Here is a 17,255-nt window from a genome sequence, read left to right on the forward strand (position 1 = left end):
TGGTCACTTTTTTCATATTTAGCGAGAAGCTAGCTAATAGTTTAAACCCGAGACTTGTTTTTATCAGCCGTCAAAAAATGTTTGATTTATCTTGTTCTTGTACAACCCTTTCTCAGCTTCAAATGATTACTCAGGATATTAGGAACATCCAATGATAATTAACTATATTCACATTGTATGAAGCATCTTTAATAATTGCCTTCTTCATGGCAGCCACGTACTGCTCACCAATCGTAGACAATGTTCTTCCAGATGGTAGGTTATTTTCAATGCATTCGCGACTATTTTTAAAACGATAAACTCACTCCCTAAATTATTGGACATGATAGAGAATTACATTAAGTTTTATCAAAGTAGGCTTTGATATCAATCAGAGAGTACCCCAAAAGCGCACAGATTTTATAGTATGCTCCTTCCTCAGTCTCTTCATTATTTCATCTTCTCCGACAATTTTTTGTCACCGTCATTTACATATGTTATTTCACACAAACATAACTGCCGATGCGTGCTGTATGGAAACCTGCATATCATTTTATAGAATGTTAGTTTATATATGGTCAGGTTGAAAGAAAACAAAGGTGTAGCCCAGTATTTAACACTTTTCAAATATGCTAGCCTAGGAAAACTGTACAAGAAAAATGAATGCATCGCCTATATTTAATGCTTTGTATACTGGCTCCATCTCATTAATATTAAAGGATTAAAATGCAATATTAATACAGACGAATGTGTGTGTGTGTGTGTGTGTGTGTGTGTGTGTGTGTCCGCGCGATCATGTGTGTGTCTTTTATGATTATGAAATATTGAATTGCTCATTTTCAGTCATAATACCGAATGGTCGGCGATTCATTATTAGCGTTTTTCAGACGGATATGGTGATTGTTTCTACCGCAGAGACTATGCCACTGAATCACAGGGATATTAAAGAGTACTTGCTACAAGTGTTGGTACATATTACGCAAATCATTTACTAGGTTTTGATGCATTTGATGCAATACACTTACTAAGTATACAAGTTTTGGTGCATTTGAGACAATACATTTACTTGATAAAGCTTTGGCGACTTTGTGGTATTAAGGATGAACAAAAAAGTCAAAGATATAAAAGTCATACATCAAACTCCTCAGAAAAACATTTCTCATTCATAAATGTTTCCTGTACATAATCCCAAAACATAGACAGCTGTATAGTTCCTTTTGGTAATGCACTTCCCACGTTGTAGTATGTTTCAGTGTCATCAATGGCCACCGTTTTCCTCTGTTTTGACATTGGTTTTGGTTTACCCTCATTTACTTTGTTCCTCGTTTCATTGATCACCAGAGGACTATCGTCTGCAATAGAAAACAAAATGAAATATTCATGGTAGGTAAACTAGCTATCTATCGATGATTTTAGCCTTCAAACGGTTTGTGATAGTCTCTTCCAAAATTTCAATTAAACTAAACGGCTATGTCTTGAAAAGAGCCATTAATTCGAATAGAATTCATACCAATTTCAAAGGAATCTCTGTGTAAAGGTGATAACGGACGCAGATGGACAATATTGGGACCACTTTGCCTCAATTTGTATAAAATGTACAGCGGCAGTAACAGCAAGAAATAATACATATCTTATATGATTCTGTACATATCTTACATTATTCTAAGTAATTATAATAACAATAAATAAAGCACACTTATACAAAGAAAATATGTTTCATGAAAAACAGCTTGTGCAATCAAAATATAAAAAAAGTATAGCAACGACGAATTCATTAAACAATTCATTATATCCTTCCGTTCGTTTCTTCTTATACCATACATAAGTATTAAAACAAAATTCTTCAGTCGCAAGGTAAGACTTTCTGATTTCATCCTACAGGCCAATTAAGAAACATGATTACGTTCGTTTAGAAGGCAGTGTACTTACTGGAGGTTGAGAATGTTGAATTCTCGTAAACATATGTGTCATCCTTCTTATTAGATAAAGATGGCATCGTTGTCATTTCCGATGGTATTCGTTTGTGTTTCCTTCAAAATTAAATGGGAAGCTTACTATATAAACGTCTCAAGCGTTTATTTGTTTTTTTTTGTTTAATTATACAATCTTTTCAAGCCTGATGCAATTAATCTTTTATTTACATTTCAAAAATTATAGTGACAAACCCAGGAAACGTATGACCTTGAGATGAAAAGTACAATCAACGTCTAATTGATATTTTAAAAGCTATACAAATGAGCTTTGAAGTAGGGAAGTATTGAAACAAGTATGTTGTAAGTATAACAGCATCACTTGCTTTGAGAAGTGCTGACGTACGATGAGATAACACACCGATTACAACATTTCTGGTGTATATATCTGCGTTGCGTTAGGATATATTGAGATGAAATGAAACGAAATAAAGAAATAAGATAATAAAGTGTGACTTGTCATTGTTACGTTTGTGTATTGAATCAGGTGTCAACGGCATTTTGTTCAAATATGTAAAATCGCTAACACTGATCAAACAAATGTTTCGATTACTGACAGACTTTTCAAATTAAGTATCACGAAAATGTTAACATATATTCATTGCCGTTATTCACTTGCTAATAATAATGCTAACCGTTTCACACAAATATGTACAAAAGGTTTCTGAAACGCTACTAACCTTTTTTGAATAATTAAAAACATAACGATGGCAACGATGACTCCAACTATGACAACAGTACCAACTGAGCCAGCAACAATACCAACATCGATACCACTATCAGCTCTCTTGATCCCAACAGAAGCTGGAACGTTTAAGAATATGAATATATATATATATATATATATATATATATATATATATATATATATATATATATATATATATATATATCTGTGTGTGTGTGTGTGTGTGTGTGTATGTGTGTGTGTGTGTTACAAGCTTACAAAACAAATGTTTCTCACAGTGAACCCCATGTATGGAAATTACTTCTGTAGCACTTCGTATTATCTTTTTAACTTTTATCTAAAAAAATATTGTAGGTAAAACATGTACGACAGGTAGTAAGTGCTCAGAAGTAAGAAATATGATAATATGTAAAAATTTAGTGATAAATAGAGTACCATTTTATTAACGTTAGCTAGATACCATAAAGGTATTTTATATCCCTAGTATGTGGACATATCTTCCAACCATTTATGTTATTCTTACAGAATTTAAAACTGAACAGATGCTATTGTAACATGTTATTGTTGATGTGATAGGTGTGCTAAGAGCTTGTTTAAATACATGATAGGACTATTTTTATGTCATCCTTTTGTTTCGACACTGTAGGAATTCTGAACTCTGAACTTACATATATCGCATCTTGGCCCCTGCCAGCCAGGCTGACAACTCGTGTTGCCGGAACAGTTTCCAGTAATACTATCGCACGTTTTATTTAGACATTTCCCGCACGGGAGTGCACAATTTTGGCCGTAATTTGTTGAATCGCAAACTGGAAGCAAAGTGTAACATGGCAAGCCTGTCTATTCTCTCTTTGAAAGAAAACGTTCTTAATTAACATAAATCCGTACATGAATATATAGGCAGTTAGTTATAGGCATGACGTCTTTGAGCATCTCGTTGGTGTCATAGGGTGATCATATGCCCAATTTACGTTTGGTTTTACATAAAATAGTAGTTTACGACAAAGTGTATAGTGATGAACTTCGAATATATGTTGATTTGAAAGCAAATGATTATCAGTTTAGAATGAAATATAACTAAGAGCATTGACAGAGGTTTAACATAATAATTGCATCAGTTTCAGCCAAAAATCGCCGTCAATGACAATGGATTCTGAAAATATTCATTTTAGGGCGTAAGTTGACTACTATTGAAATACGTTTTGGGATATTTTTCTTAAACAAAGTGTGGTTTATGCTTGTTATGAAACACAAAAGAAAAGAAAAGAAAAGAAAAACAATTAAAATGTTGCGATGTGTGACAAGGAATAAATATTACACATCTGCATCACAATATGTTCACGTGAATATGATCAAAGAAAATGTCCTAATATTATGAAAATAAATAATATAATACCCCGTATAATTGTAATTATTAAAAATCTTACTTGTGTCACACTTTTCTCCATGCCACCCCTCTGAGCATAAGCCAAACGGACAGGAGCCATTAACCTTATCACACACTGCAGCATGCCTACATGCACCACACGCTGTGTTGCAGTTGCCGTAAAAGTGATCATCACAAGCTGGAAATATTTTGCAAATGTTTAGAAAGAATTCTGAAGTTTCAAAAGTGTTTATAAGAACCACTGATCTAAACAGTGATACAAGGAACATGTAACACGTAATAGATGTCAACGGAGCCAATTGATGTCATTGTCTCGCGAATAATTTCTTTCCTTTTCAGTGTTATGCATCCAGTAATAAATACTTTTCTTCTTTTAGCGATTACAACATGCTTCACCACGTATCTGGTACAAGACGAATTTGACATGGATGAGCGACATTTATACGGCTGTTTAGAGAGAAGATTTATGATGACGTAACATGCATTAAATAATGAAGTGATTACCACTTTCACTCATCTTGAAAATGCATAAATGGTTTATAAACTTATATTTTTATTTGTCGTTTCCTCAAATACATTAAAGTTGCAAACTACAATGTAGATGGCAGTAAGGTTATATCGTGAAGACTTGATTTTCTGCATTGATACTCTTTCTCAAGTGTAATCTAAATATGAGGAAAACAAACAACAAAGACGTTAAATAAATGGTTGAGAAATGTCTCTGAAAATATAACTTTTTCTGATAAGACAGATCTCGAGCTGTGTTCGTTGAATGCTTACGTATCTCGCACTTGTTTGTTTTCCATCCATCCATGCATGGACCGTTGTCACAAATACCGCTGACTTTGTTGCACGGCTTTCCTGAAGCGCACTTCCCACATGATGTAGAACAGTTGCCATAGAAAAAATCATCACACTCTAAATGTAAATAAGGAATTTGGTAAACACTCACGGTTTTAGGAAAGCGGTTGGGACTAATTCAGCATAAATTTAATAAAGCAACTGATTATAAAGTCAAATTAATCGAATACATAGATCACAAGATCCTTAAAGTAATAGTTGTGTTACAGCTTGAGAAATTAAATTGACTAGAAGATGAAGAGAATGAAATAGTTTAATTACTTTGTCCGTTGATAGATTTCATGATTTTATGTTCGATTATGATCAATAGAACCCATGATATGCATAGGAGTGGAGCATTACACTCAATCAATGGTGCGAATTAGTAGGCGGATTCCTTAAAGCGTTTGATAGCACAGGAGATTTCTCCCTGTTTCACATCGACGCATGCAATATATTACTTTGTTATCATTTCTAAGTGGGACTAGTACCTGAAATGAAGATGGTTGATCATCGCTGTTGACTTATTTACATGCATTCCACTTTTAAAGAAAGCAATTTCGCTTGAAAAGTAAAAGCATTTATAATTAAGTTTACAACTAAGAATAGTGTGTTGCTGATATGTATAATGTGTTGCTTCTGTATCGATAAAAGTTTCTCTTTCAATATTAATATATCAAAATATATTACAGATCTTAACGAAATCACATTCATAATGATGTTATCTTGTGTCATCGAGTGCATTAATCTGATATAGATGTATATCACATTGCTTTTTAGCATGGATAGGTCGTGTTACACATATCTGAGAATGAAAGAAATAATAATGGGCTCGAAAAATCACCCAGATCGAGTTGACTATTTTATACACTTACAACTCTAGAATCGTATTAGGTTTAATCTTTTAACAATACACATACCTCGCTGACATTTCTCTTCTTGCCATCCACGCTGGCAGCCTCTTGGACAGTTTCCTGTTACTTTGTAACATACTTCCCCATTGAGACAGCTTCCACACCGCGATGAACAATTCATTCCGAAATAAAAGTCATCGCAGTCTGCAGTATATGGAAACTATGTACAATTTTCAGCTCAGTATTATGACATAGTTGCTGCCGAGTTTAAACACTTTTCTTATTTGTATGAATCAGTATGTGTTAGGCATGTATTTGTTTGAAATAATGTAACTATGAATAAATTAGGATTGTTTTTGGTGAATGTCAGTTTCTTTGTTCTACGTATTGCATAGAAAAACTGTTACAGAAAATATTGCTGTCATGAGATTTTTTGTCACTGTAACGTTTGTTCAAACTCACCATATTCGCATTTGTCTCCCTGTTTTCCTGGAGGACATGTAAGACACTTCCCTGTATCATGAGAACAGTCACCTTGGTAACAGTAGTCACATGACTCGTTGCATGTATTTCCAAAGTAACCCGGGTGGCAATCTAGTAGGATATCAAACAGAAGTGGTTTCAACAATAAAGTCTGACACTAACAGAGTATGAGTGTTTGGGTTTGATAATAAGTCATTTTGTTATCTCCTTTTCATGGATGCGATGAATGAATCAGTCTTTTACGTCAGGTTTACAATCATTGTTTAATAAATTTCATGTCATCATGCTTGAATTATCTGCAGACCTGCCTAAATGTTATTCATATATAAACAAAACTGTCAACAGTTTCTAATAAAGAACGATAAATAAGCACATTATACATCCAGTGATTCTACTGTGACTGATATATATATATATATATATATATATATATATATATATATATATATATATATATATATGCGTGTGTGTGTGACATATCAATGAATGATTACTTCTCTTTCCCCATTGTGGATATTATATGTTCTGCAATAACTTAAAAGTAGTTTAAAGACGATAATGTTACATGTATCGACGTTTTACCTTGACAAAATCCCGTTATCTTGTCACACGATTCACCGGGACAATAGTCACAATTTCGTGAGCAGTTTCCGTAACGCCCTTCATCACAATCTATAAAGAAACAAAGCAAACAAAAAAGAGAGCAACAACCAAAACCAACAAGAAAACCCCACCTAAATCAGACGATCACAGGACGTTGCTCTTTGGATTTTCGATTACAAAACTCGGACGAAAATTTCTTTATAGGGTTTATAACAAAGGTGTCCTCTTTAAATAACGTTCAATTTGTATTTGATATCAAAAGTGCTGTAACTCATTTCATCAAATAGCTTTTCAATTTTATTTCATTTTAGATTAAGAACGTGGTCTAATAAAGCATAGTATTGTAAGTAGTGGAAAGCAGACGTAGAATATAGCAAGGCTTGTAGCACAGCAAAGAAGTCTACGATTACAACGATCACCACTAGGTAACTTTTACTAGGTAACTTTTACTAGCCTTCAGTAGCCATTGTAAACAGTATCAAAGCTACAAATCATGCTAGAAAAAATCCAACAAAAGTAATCTTGAACCCTTTTCTAATTAAATTTCTTGATGTAGTCTCTTTTATTTATCTTTGAACATTTATATCTATAAAATTTAAAATTTTAACTTTTAATTGACCATATATAGCAAATATTAGGTTGATATAGTGTAAAAGTACGTACCTATCTACCTTCAGAGCTACTCACTCACCTACTTACACCAAAAACAATACACCAAAGTCAGTGAAATGTGAAATATGAGTCACGCTGACTTAATTCAAAGACGAGGTTTGGTACTTTTAAGAGACATTGTCACAGCAAATCTCACCACAATGTTATAAAATGGATCAAAAAGCAATGTTGTCACGAGCAAAATGAAAAATCTTAACATGGGCCAATAAAGTGTTCAAATGTAGGCCACCGTGACTTTTGTTTTGCTGTAAAGGTGTGGTACAACTAGATATGCATATAATCATGTAGTTTCATGATTCATGTATTAAGAAAGCTTGGTACTGCACACAACTAAGTGATGCATGAAATATGGGTCACACTGACAAATTCTTGTGATGACGGTATAGTACTCATCGAGTTGCAGCAATAAGTTTAATGACTCTTTGTATACCGTTATGATTACATGACGTTCAAAACTTATTTAGTTATGAGCTCATCGCAAATAAATACATGTGGGTACAAAGTTCGACCGTTCAGCTCAATCCCGACGTAGCAGGTGCTATGACACCCATTCCAAACTGTTGCATGTGATTTAATAAGAATGCTGAGATTCAGTGAATATATTTACACTGTATATACCTTATCTGTGTTGACGCATGCGTCCAGGATAGGACAACAGCTGATCTATACGTTCTAGTCGTAAGCTACAATGTCTGATTTAAAATTTGCCTGGGTTATGTAAAGTATTTAATTCTACTTTAGCATTCACATAAAAAGCTTTAACTGCAGAACTTTCTTACGCTTCAAATTCATTTTCTCAGCTTCAAAAACCAATATTAATGTTAATAAGTTAAAATAAATAAACTTATGGCAAGGGGATTTCTTTAAGCTTTTCGTCTGGCCATCGAATGTTTGTTTTATATAATAGTTTCCTCATTTGAACGTGTGTGTGTGTATGTTTGTGAGAGTCTATCTGTTGGAGGAAAACTTCACATTTTTTATATAAATAAATGCACAATTTTGAGACGAAGAAAAATGATAGAAATTTTGATTATTGTCTAATAATAATTTTAGTCAGTTCGCTACTTATAGGCACGGGAACTTGCAAAGAAAAACACGATTTCTAAAATTAAGATATAGCCGCTCGGTTGTTGTTCAAACATTAATATAGAATATAGAAATGTTTAGAATTTTAGAAAGATTGCGCCCAAAGTAAAGGAATATATTGTATTTAGATGCAGAGTACAAGGCAACCTAAGGCATTTTCAGAAGCCTATACGAAATAACAACATGTAGTTCCCCGATGCTTTAGCACATACTTACCGTAGGGTTATTGCCAAGAACGGGATATATTGTATGTAGTATTTCATATGAAGATGTCGGAACTTCGTAGAAAATCAAACAAGCCGTATGTCAACAAATTAACAATTTACAACGAGAGAGAGAGAGAGAGAGAGAGAGAGAGAGAGAGAGCAGTGTTCAAGAAGTGTTTCAGCAGATCAAAGATTTACTAAATGTTCAAATTTACTGTCATCATAAAAAGAAAAATTACTTAGAAGTGATTTTACCTCCAAAGACTTCAACTTCGCAGAGAGTTAAGATGCGATTGTTCCCCTGTAGGTCAATCTTAACAAAGCGTGCATTAGCTTCTGGCTTTAGAACAGGACTTATAACTAGTGGAGTGTCCTGACTTTTGTCCTGGTAGTACTCTTGAAAAGTGATATTATTTAGACTGAGTGAAATTCGGAAGTTACTCAGTCTTTCATTCACTGCAATAATAAATTCACACAAAAAAGATAATACATAAGTTGTATAAAATGGTAGAATGGTTCCCTTTAATAGTCTGTCCTTTATTAGTGATTTCAAACGTCAAAATACATTATCTCAGTGAATGTAAAAACAAGTATTGCGAAATGTATACTTTTGCACAATATATTGACTGTCAAGTTATATATTTTTTTGCGATATCATCCTTTGCAGATGCAACTATGACAAAGCCAAAAAGTTCGGAATGTCAGAAATAGGTTCATTGATGCTGCCCATGGTTTCCAATTAGTGTTATGAGTTAAACATCTTTAAATATGCAAATAGACATCTATGTGATAGCATGTTTGAGTTATGGAAATAGTCATCCATGTCATAATATATTTGAGTTCTGTTAAAATTAATGTTCCTTTGTTTGGTATTTTACAAGTTTTTGAACTTAAAAGCTCCATTTACACTCGGACGTAATTATTTATTTTGTTGGCATCACTTCTCATTATAATATGAATTGGTATTACATTTTCACCACACTTTACTATAATCAATTGCCGAGTCCTGCCGCGTATTCTTTTAGAAATCCTTATTTGCTTCAACATCTTATTGCCGATGTTATTGGATTTTCCTTTTGTAAAAATGAGAAGTTTTTAGCTTAGACATGATAAACAATTATATGAGATCTTTAATTTGGCGATGTATTAAGATTTAAAATTATATTGTCATATCCTGAGGCAAAAACACAATCCATTGCTACACCGTGATCGTACAACATTACTGGTCATAATAAATATTCAGCAGTTTTATCCTAAATGTTAGAAATGATTACACTATGGACTGCTACATTTCAAAACATGAAAATTGCTTTTAATGCATCTAAAATAATACCTACACAAATCGTAAGTAGAATCATCAGCTCTGTTGAATATACGAAACCACATTATTCTAATGGGTGCTTGTAGATCCAAGATCCACCAAGGGTCTCTTGTTGCTAGTGTATGTGTACATGTGGTCGTTGATGGCGGCGTTGATCTGGTGTTACCATCAACAGCCTGACTGGGATAATATGCCTCAAATAGAGATGACTGATACGCGGGCTTGCCATAAGCCATGTTCCTTCCTTTTACAGTAATAGCAATAATACATCATCATCATCATCATCAGCAGCAGCAGTATAAAAAACACCAATAATAATAATAATAATAATAATAATAATAATGTAAATAATAAATAAATAAATAAATAAATAATTTTCTGAAATTAGACCAAATATCTTGCTTTTTTATGTACACTAACTGAATCCGTAGAAGATCCTTACGGCATCGATTTCTGTAATAAATAGTGCTGAAACAGGATGGGACGGAGTATTAACCAGAAAACGAAGTGCACACTGTTCATCGAGGATGGACGTAGATATTGCTACCACATGCAATATTGGATATTAGGACAGAGCATGAATATATATATATATATATATATATATATATATATATATATATATATATATATATATATATATATATATATATATATATATATTGGCTCAGGACATTATAACTGAATCTCACAACAAATCCGGTCATTTTCAGGTTCACCTGCTTATTGCTATATCATACGTCCCTTTTACTACGATTCGCATAATCAGGAAAGTAGATACTGTTTACTTATTGTATAAAGTAATTAACATTTGACAGTGAATACCTTTACGTATATTTTGGAACACATATATTGCTTACCTGTAGGAAATTTTATTTCACAAACTTGTAATTTGGCATCTCGTCCCACCGAGGTGATGTTAACATATTGTCCGTAAAGAGGGCTGTCACACTTTACCAAGAAGGTGGGTTTTCCACTGAGGTCGCTAACAGAGCTACATACACTGCTAGTGTCATTACCAACAACACTGATACGGAAAGGTCGTACAGTAGCTGAAACGAAGACCATTTACTGACAGAAAGGGAACTTTAAGATTGACAGTCATACGAATGAAGCTTAACTTACATCTCTTGTAAGAAGGTTAAAGGTCATAGGTACAAATTTAAATTACAGGGACATTTTTTAAAACATTTACTCTAGTAACGTATTTTGGTTTATGATCTCGGTTCATGGTCGAATTTGATGCATACTTAGATAAAAAACGATCTGTCATAATAAATCCAGGAAGTAGTTCTGATTAATATATTTTATTGTGATGATTATTACGATGACCATCATATTTATTAACCATTGCCTCTCATCAATCATACTTATGTCATTGTTTTAAAATTGAGACTTAATACTAGTGCTAAAATGGAATCAGGCAATCAAATTTACGATACCTGACTCTGAAAAGACTAGATGAATTTCTGTGATCTTTACTTCCCGTCCGAAAGCAATTGTCACATACGGAGAATCAACGCTTTTTTGGTTCAAAGACGCACAAGTACCTCCCTTTCCATCCACAATGTTCTGTGTATTAAACAAGTGGTTACTAGAGGCTGTTGCACCAAAAGCAATGTTAGCTGAAAAAGGAACACAGATTACCTGTGGATAGTAGAAGAAACGATATCAGATCTCAATCATTTACTTTCTTTATAAACATTTGGTATCGGCAGCCCATGCTCAGCCTTAGTGACTGTAAGAAGTCAAATGTAAATGTCAGCAGTCGGATTTGCCGGAGCAATAAACTGCTGTAATGTAATTAACGAGTTGGTCATGAGATAAATAAGCCCATATTTAAATATTATTATACAGTAACCACTTTCATTCTAAGAAGCCTGAAAACTTTATCCTGCTTAACAATTTGAGGAAGGTAGGGGTCGATACAAGGTCCGTTAAGTTAGCTACGAACCTATACTACCATTTGGCTTCGACGAATGTTTCAATAGCAGGCGCGTTCTGATCTACCACCCCAAGATAATTATCCAGATATCTAAAACAGTGTATGAATAGTATGAAAAACTCGGAGTAATGTAATACAAAGAATAGAATTGGTAGTTTGAAAAGTAGCAAGAGAACGCGAGTTAAATATTACATTGCTAAATATTCAAAGCAAACGAAACATTTTCTCTTCTTGCAAGTTTATAACTGGATGTAACTTGAATGGTCTGTGATTGAAATGAATAAAAAGTAAATGGCGTGAAAGGATGTCATGGCTGCTTTACCCGCATAGTAAATAACCCAATAGTTTGGTTAAGCTAGTTTAGCAAGGATATTTTGAATTTGCAACCACATTTTGCTTTTGATAGGTGTCAATAGAACTGATAAATGGGACTGTACGCATGAAGCTGCATGCCCATATATGCATAGGACACTGCGCTACAAGCGATGATGAGTGATGCGAGTATGGCAAACTTTGCCAAAGCAATTATGGTTGCTGTTTATACGAGAGAGAGAGAGAGAGAGAGAGAGAGAGCAAACTTTCACTCGGTAAAACAAAAAATGCCCTCCGTGATACCAATTCACAACAGAACTGCTTTATTAATGGAAGAATATATTATTGTACATTAAAACGATTTAACCCCATTGGTGACAGTAGTAAAGAGTACCCTATTACATCAGAAATGAACCTAAAACATCTCCAGGTGTACCTGCTGTTCACATCTCAGGCTACAAATTAAGGGGTGATGTGAAAATAATAATCCTAGTGATCTACCTTTATAAGAGGAAACTTTAACATTCGTATAAATTTGTCTTTTTGCGACGCAACTTGCAACCTTTCTGTATTAAATTCATAATTGCTTATATTTTCAATCTGACAAAAGAAAAAGAAATTCAAACGAAACTTTATCAAAATTTGTAAAACAGTAGTACTGTAGTTTTGCCCCTAATTTTAACTGCGGGGAGTAATAATGAAAATGTGCACAAATCTATTCTGAGCGGACCCAATAAAACATCCGATTAAACCCTAGCTTGATCGAAGAAGAATATGCATGAAGCAAGTAAGCTGAGCTTGTTTGAAATACGTAATATTGGTTTCCGTTTGAGTATGCAGTTTGCTTTAAGAAAGCAACTTTCTACGTTTGCACTGACCCTACCTCCCACACCCACCCTTTAGATAAAAATAAATTCCTTGTCGATTGCAGTGCATTGCTTCTATTATATTTCACGAAAGACGGTACATTATTCTGCTATTATAACAAAACTTCACCTTGCATATGTGTGCTAAAGATAATCACATTATTTCGGGAATACCATTTTATTTACAGAGTATAGGTTTTATAATGCATTTTCCTATTGTAATAAATTTGGAGTATGCGCATTTGGTTGTTGTGCCCCGTTTTAAGGAATTCTTAGATTTTTGTGACTACTTGTCTGTTTATTGGAATTCGGTGCAATGGAGATATTCCTTTGCCGAAATAATTAAACAATTACTATGCGTAAACGTCAGGGAGTAAAGTGTTAGTGAGTTTCCATGATGATATGGTTCCCCAGTAGTAGATTCAGGACCAAACCGAATGAGTGTCGATGGAATAATAAAGTCTCTACTAAAATCTAGTGGTGTACATTGGTAGTGTGACTGCAATAGCAGTATTTGCGATAGGAAACCGGTAAATTACATTATGGAACCAATAAGAAGGGACTCGGCAGATACCGATTATGTAGCCATGGTGGCAAAGGTGATGCAGTTGTACTGGCGAAAAGTGCCTGGAAACCATATATTGACTGGCCTAAGGTGGCGTAGTTAAAATAGTTCCTTGTGTTATGGGTTAGTTGTACAGTCTCTACGGCGTGAACTGCTGGCGGTACGGAAACCTAATGAAGAGAAACCATGCAGATGTGCGGTTGATAGATTTTTGGCAGGTTGTGAGATCTGTGGTCTTGCATTGATTAGAGTAAAATTGATGGTTAGAAAGGACACGTTGGGCTTTCTAATTTACAACTGAAATTGTATGGAAGTCTTTGGAAATTTGGGGTAAACGTATGACTTCTAGCAGGAATCGGGCCAGGGTTTTGACACTGCTCGGTCAAGTAAAGACCCCTGGCTTGTAACACTATTATGGTGTATCTTTCTTCACGAGCCCGAGAAAGGCAGTCCGCTATGAAATCACTTCTGTTTTAGAAAATAAAATTAGCACAAAATCCCCCGCATATAAAAAACAACAATCCCCCGCCAAACGTCTAATAAAGTGATCATATTAATATGACTATGACTGATGTAATGTGTCCACATAAATTGCAACTTAGTCTACGTTTCTGAATGCCACGGAAACTAAACAGAAAAGGGCCACTGGGAAGATACGGGAGACGCAGTGGCTCAGTAGATAATGTTCTGTACTCGTGGCAATACTGTGCAGGTTCGAATTCTGCTCAGAACAGGATGTAATGGGTGCGGTGAAGTGAATCTGGTCGTGTTACTCTTATTGTCTCGTCGCTATATACCCTTTCATATTTTTAAATGATACTGAATGCCAGTTATCAATTAAGTGATTCTGATTTTGTTTTGCATACAAACAGCCAACATGTGTACACTTACCATATTGACAGCCCGATCCCATCCATCCAGCATCACAGTCAATGTTTTGTGGACATTCTCCCGACTCCCTGTCGCACTGGTATCCTCGGCAGTGACATAAGTATTCACACAATGGTCCGAAGCGGAGAAGATTGTGCGGTCCCTTGGGACATATCTGAGCTGAAATATGTATCAATTCACGTAATTTTCAGACCTTGATATATGTTGTTGTTGTTGTTATAGGGTTTAACGCCATTTTTCAGCACACGATAGGATATACATGTCGGCCAGTATTAATGGTGGAGGAAGAACCCGGAAAAACCCGGAAAGAACCACCCACCCACAAGAAGCTACTGGCAAGCTTTCTCACATACCCACATTGGCTGAATCCGAGACTCGAACCCACCTTGATATATAGTGCTATGACAGTTTCAGACCCCCTCTATGTTAGACTACACTTTAAGTTGTCATACCCAATAAGCAATCACACGCTGGTTCAAACGTTGAAGATATGTGATGCCAGGGGTCGTCATGGGCAACAATCAACATGATATACGAAATGTAATTCCTCTCTTTTAGCGCTAAACTGTGTGCAATGAAAAGATGGCCCTAGAAAAGATTAAACACTTATTAGGGGCAAAAAATGGCGAAGATCTACTATTTTAGTTCTGAGAAGGTGAGGCCACTCCACTTAGTAATACAGTTGATGAAACACTGTAATAATAATAATAATAATAATAATAATATTCTCCGTTTAAGCGTTTCTAGTGAAGCTTTAGTAATTTTGCCCAGCTGTATCATTTTACATTTTCAGGTCTTTAATATCAACTGCAAAACGCCCGATTATCGAAATCATGCTATGTTCTTTATCCTTGCTACAGGCACATTTTCCGCGACCACTCAGATGCCGAGAGTGTGTGACAGGAGTGCGCTTCACACGAACTTCAGGGGTCAAGTATATGCGAATACATTACGATATTGCTCGCAATTACAATAAAAAAGTTGATTGATAAATTAACTTTTATTCGACATAATAGTCCATGCCAATCTACTGTATGCTGTCGAACCCGAAACTTAATTGTACATGCAAATACCGTACACGATATTCAATCACCGCTTTGTGTCCAGTAAAATTACATGAGAGCTCCAATCCCTCCTTGTTTTACTTGCTTTTTAACATCATAACAACTATATGCAGGGATCAGTCGTAATAGTAAAGGTGGGTTTGGGCCCAAAAGCCATATTTTTCTTAGAATGAACCTAGTTTTTCCTTTTTTTTTTCTACCCCGGACCACATACCCCTACAACGACATAAACAAATACGTTTTACGTCATAGTTGTGTAATCTTGTTCAAGGTGAAAAAACAAACTTGGCATTTGTGTATACCGGGGCAAAATAGGTTTATTCTGAGAAAATAGGGATTTCGATTCATAAACCGCCTTTGCTATTACTACTGGCGCGTTGTGTTATAAAATATTAGATAGAATTTATACTTGAAAAGTTTTACGCACCTGATAGCAGCCAATCAGGAAAATCGTAATTTTTTGTTTTATAGTGTCCTATTGCAAAATTATTGATTCCGTAGGAGCATTATCTTTTTTCATCAAAATTTTACAAACGTATGTTTCTATTGTGTGATGATTTGACCTTGTTGAGATCATTTCAACATGACTAGCGTACCCGTCTAATGCAGCTTTGTAATCGTCGAATACCAATACTTTATCAACCACATTTTTCGGATTCATTTGGCACGCATTTTTTATACATTTTACTACGCACTGCAGCACCTACATAAACATGTTTGTTCCGTTTTAGGTTTGGTTTTGTGAACAGCTACTAAATTTTCGGTAAATATTTGCCTGCTGACGAAATCATCAGATGCTACAACTTCATTACGTCGTTCAGCGTTATTGATGATCTCAACATTGACACGCTTTCTGATATGTTCCATGGTCTTTCAAAATACGCTGTTATTCATCAACTTGAAGTTTTTCTCAAAATCACTTGTTGCAGCTGCTCTTCTTGCGGTATTAGAATTAATGTTAACCTTTGATCCAGGGAACCTGAATAAATTTTAAGACGCAATGTACCTTTCGTAATATAAAACCATGATCAATCGCCTGTATAAGATTTTTATAATGCATTACGTATCTATGTTTGTCAAGTAAATTTGGGACAAGCTTCTTAACAACAGATTTACCTTGCACATTACGCTGCTCTTCTGAGAACAAACTACAATCTATCAGCATTAATTTTGAACAGAACGGATAGTCGTTGTGTAGATCTTGTAATAGGGCTTTTGGGCCAAAAAGCACCTTTACTATTACTACTGGGATCAGTGTACATATTTGACATGTTTATTTTCATTACATTCCTTTGTTTTATTGATTTGAAAGTGGCGGTTGGTGTTTCTTTGATGGGAAAGAATAACTAGCCCTAAAATATTCCGTGTGTCCCTATTACTGGTGAGGGATCATTATTGTTTTACACAGGATACCATGGAAATCAAGTCCTTATAATAAGAAGAAAGGTTATAGACAGGCATTCTACGATTTGGTTGCAAAATACTGTGAGATAATGTCCAAACTGAATTTTTTGGGAAAATAT

At 34.7% G+C, this 17,255-nt stretch overlaps 1 protein-coding gene across 2 annotated transcripts in view; it reads right to left on the reverse strand.

The window, feature by feature from the left end:
• The window catches only part of LOC149798450 (uncharacterized), a 68,026-nt gene that overhangs the window by 23,075 nt on the left and 27,696 nt on the right, over positions 1-17,255 (reverse strand). For both annotated transcript variants that reach the window (XM_089963641.1, XM_089963640.1), the window contains exons 2-15: positions 14,669-14,827; positions 11,532-11,714; positions 10,950-11,141; positions 10,106-10,333; positions 9,024-9,224; positions 6,784-6,873; positions 6,181-6,312; positions 5,785-5,922; positions 4,805-4,942; positions 4,065-4,202; positions 3,306-3,446; positions 2,630-2,753; positions 1,909-2,009; positions 1,114-1,331 (exon numbers count right to left, since the gene is read on the reverse strand). In XM_089963641.1, the coding sequence (XP_089819767.1) occupies positions 1,114-1,331; positions 1,909-2,009; positions 2,630-2,753; positions 3,306-3,446; positions 4,065-4,202; positions 4,805-4,942; positions 5,785-5,922; positions 6,181-6,312; positions 6,784-6,873; positions 9,024-9,224; positions 10,106-10,333; positions 10,950-11,141; positions 11,532-11,714; positions 14,669-14,827 (2,183 nt within the window). The remainder of the gene's footprint in view (positions 1-1,113; positions 1,332-1,908; positions 2,010-2,629; positions 2,754-3,305; positions 3,447-4,064; positions 4,203-4,804; positions 4,943-5,784; positions 5,923-6,180; positions 6,313-6,783; positions 6,874-9,023; positions 9,225-10,105; positions 10,334-10,949; positions 11,142-11,531; positions 11,715-14,668; positions 14,828-17,255) is intronic.

Source organism: Sinohyriopsis cumingii, chromosome 6, assembly GCF_028554795.1.
Source record: "Sinohyriopsis cumingii isolate HCF-2022 chromosome 6, ASM2855479v2, whole genome shotgun sequence".
NCBI classification, from domain to species: domain Eukaryota; kingdom Metazoa; phylum Mollusca; class Bivalvia; order Unionida; family Unionidae; genus Sinohyriopsis; species Sinohyriopsis cumingii.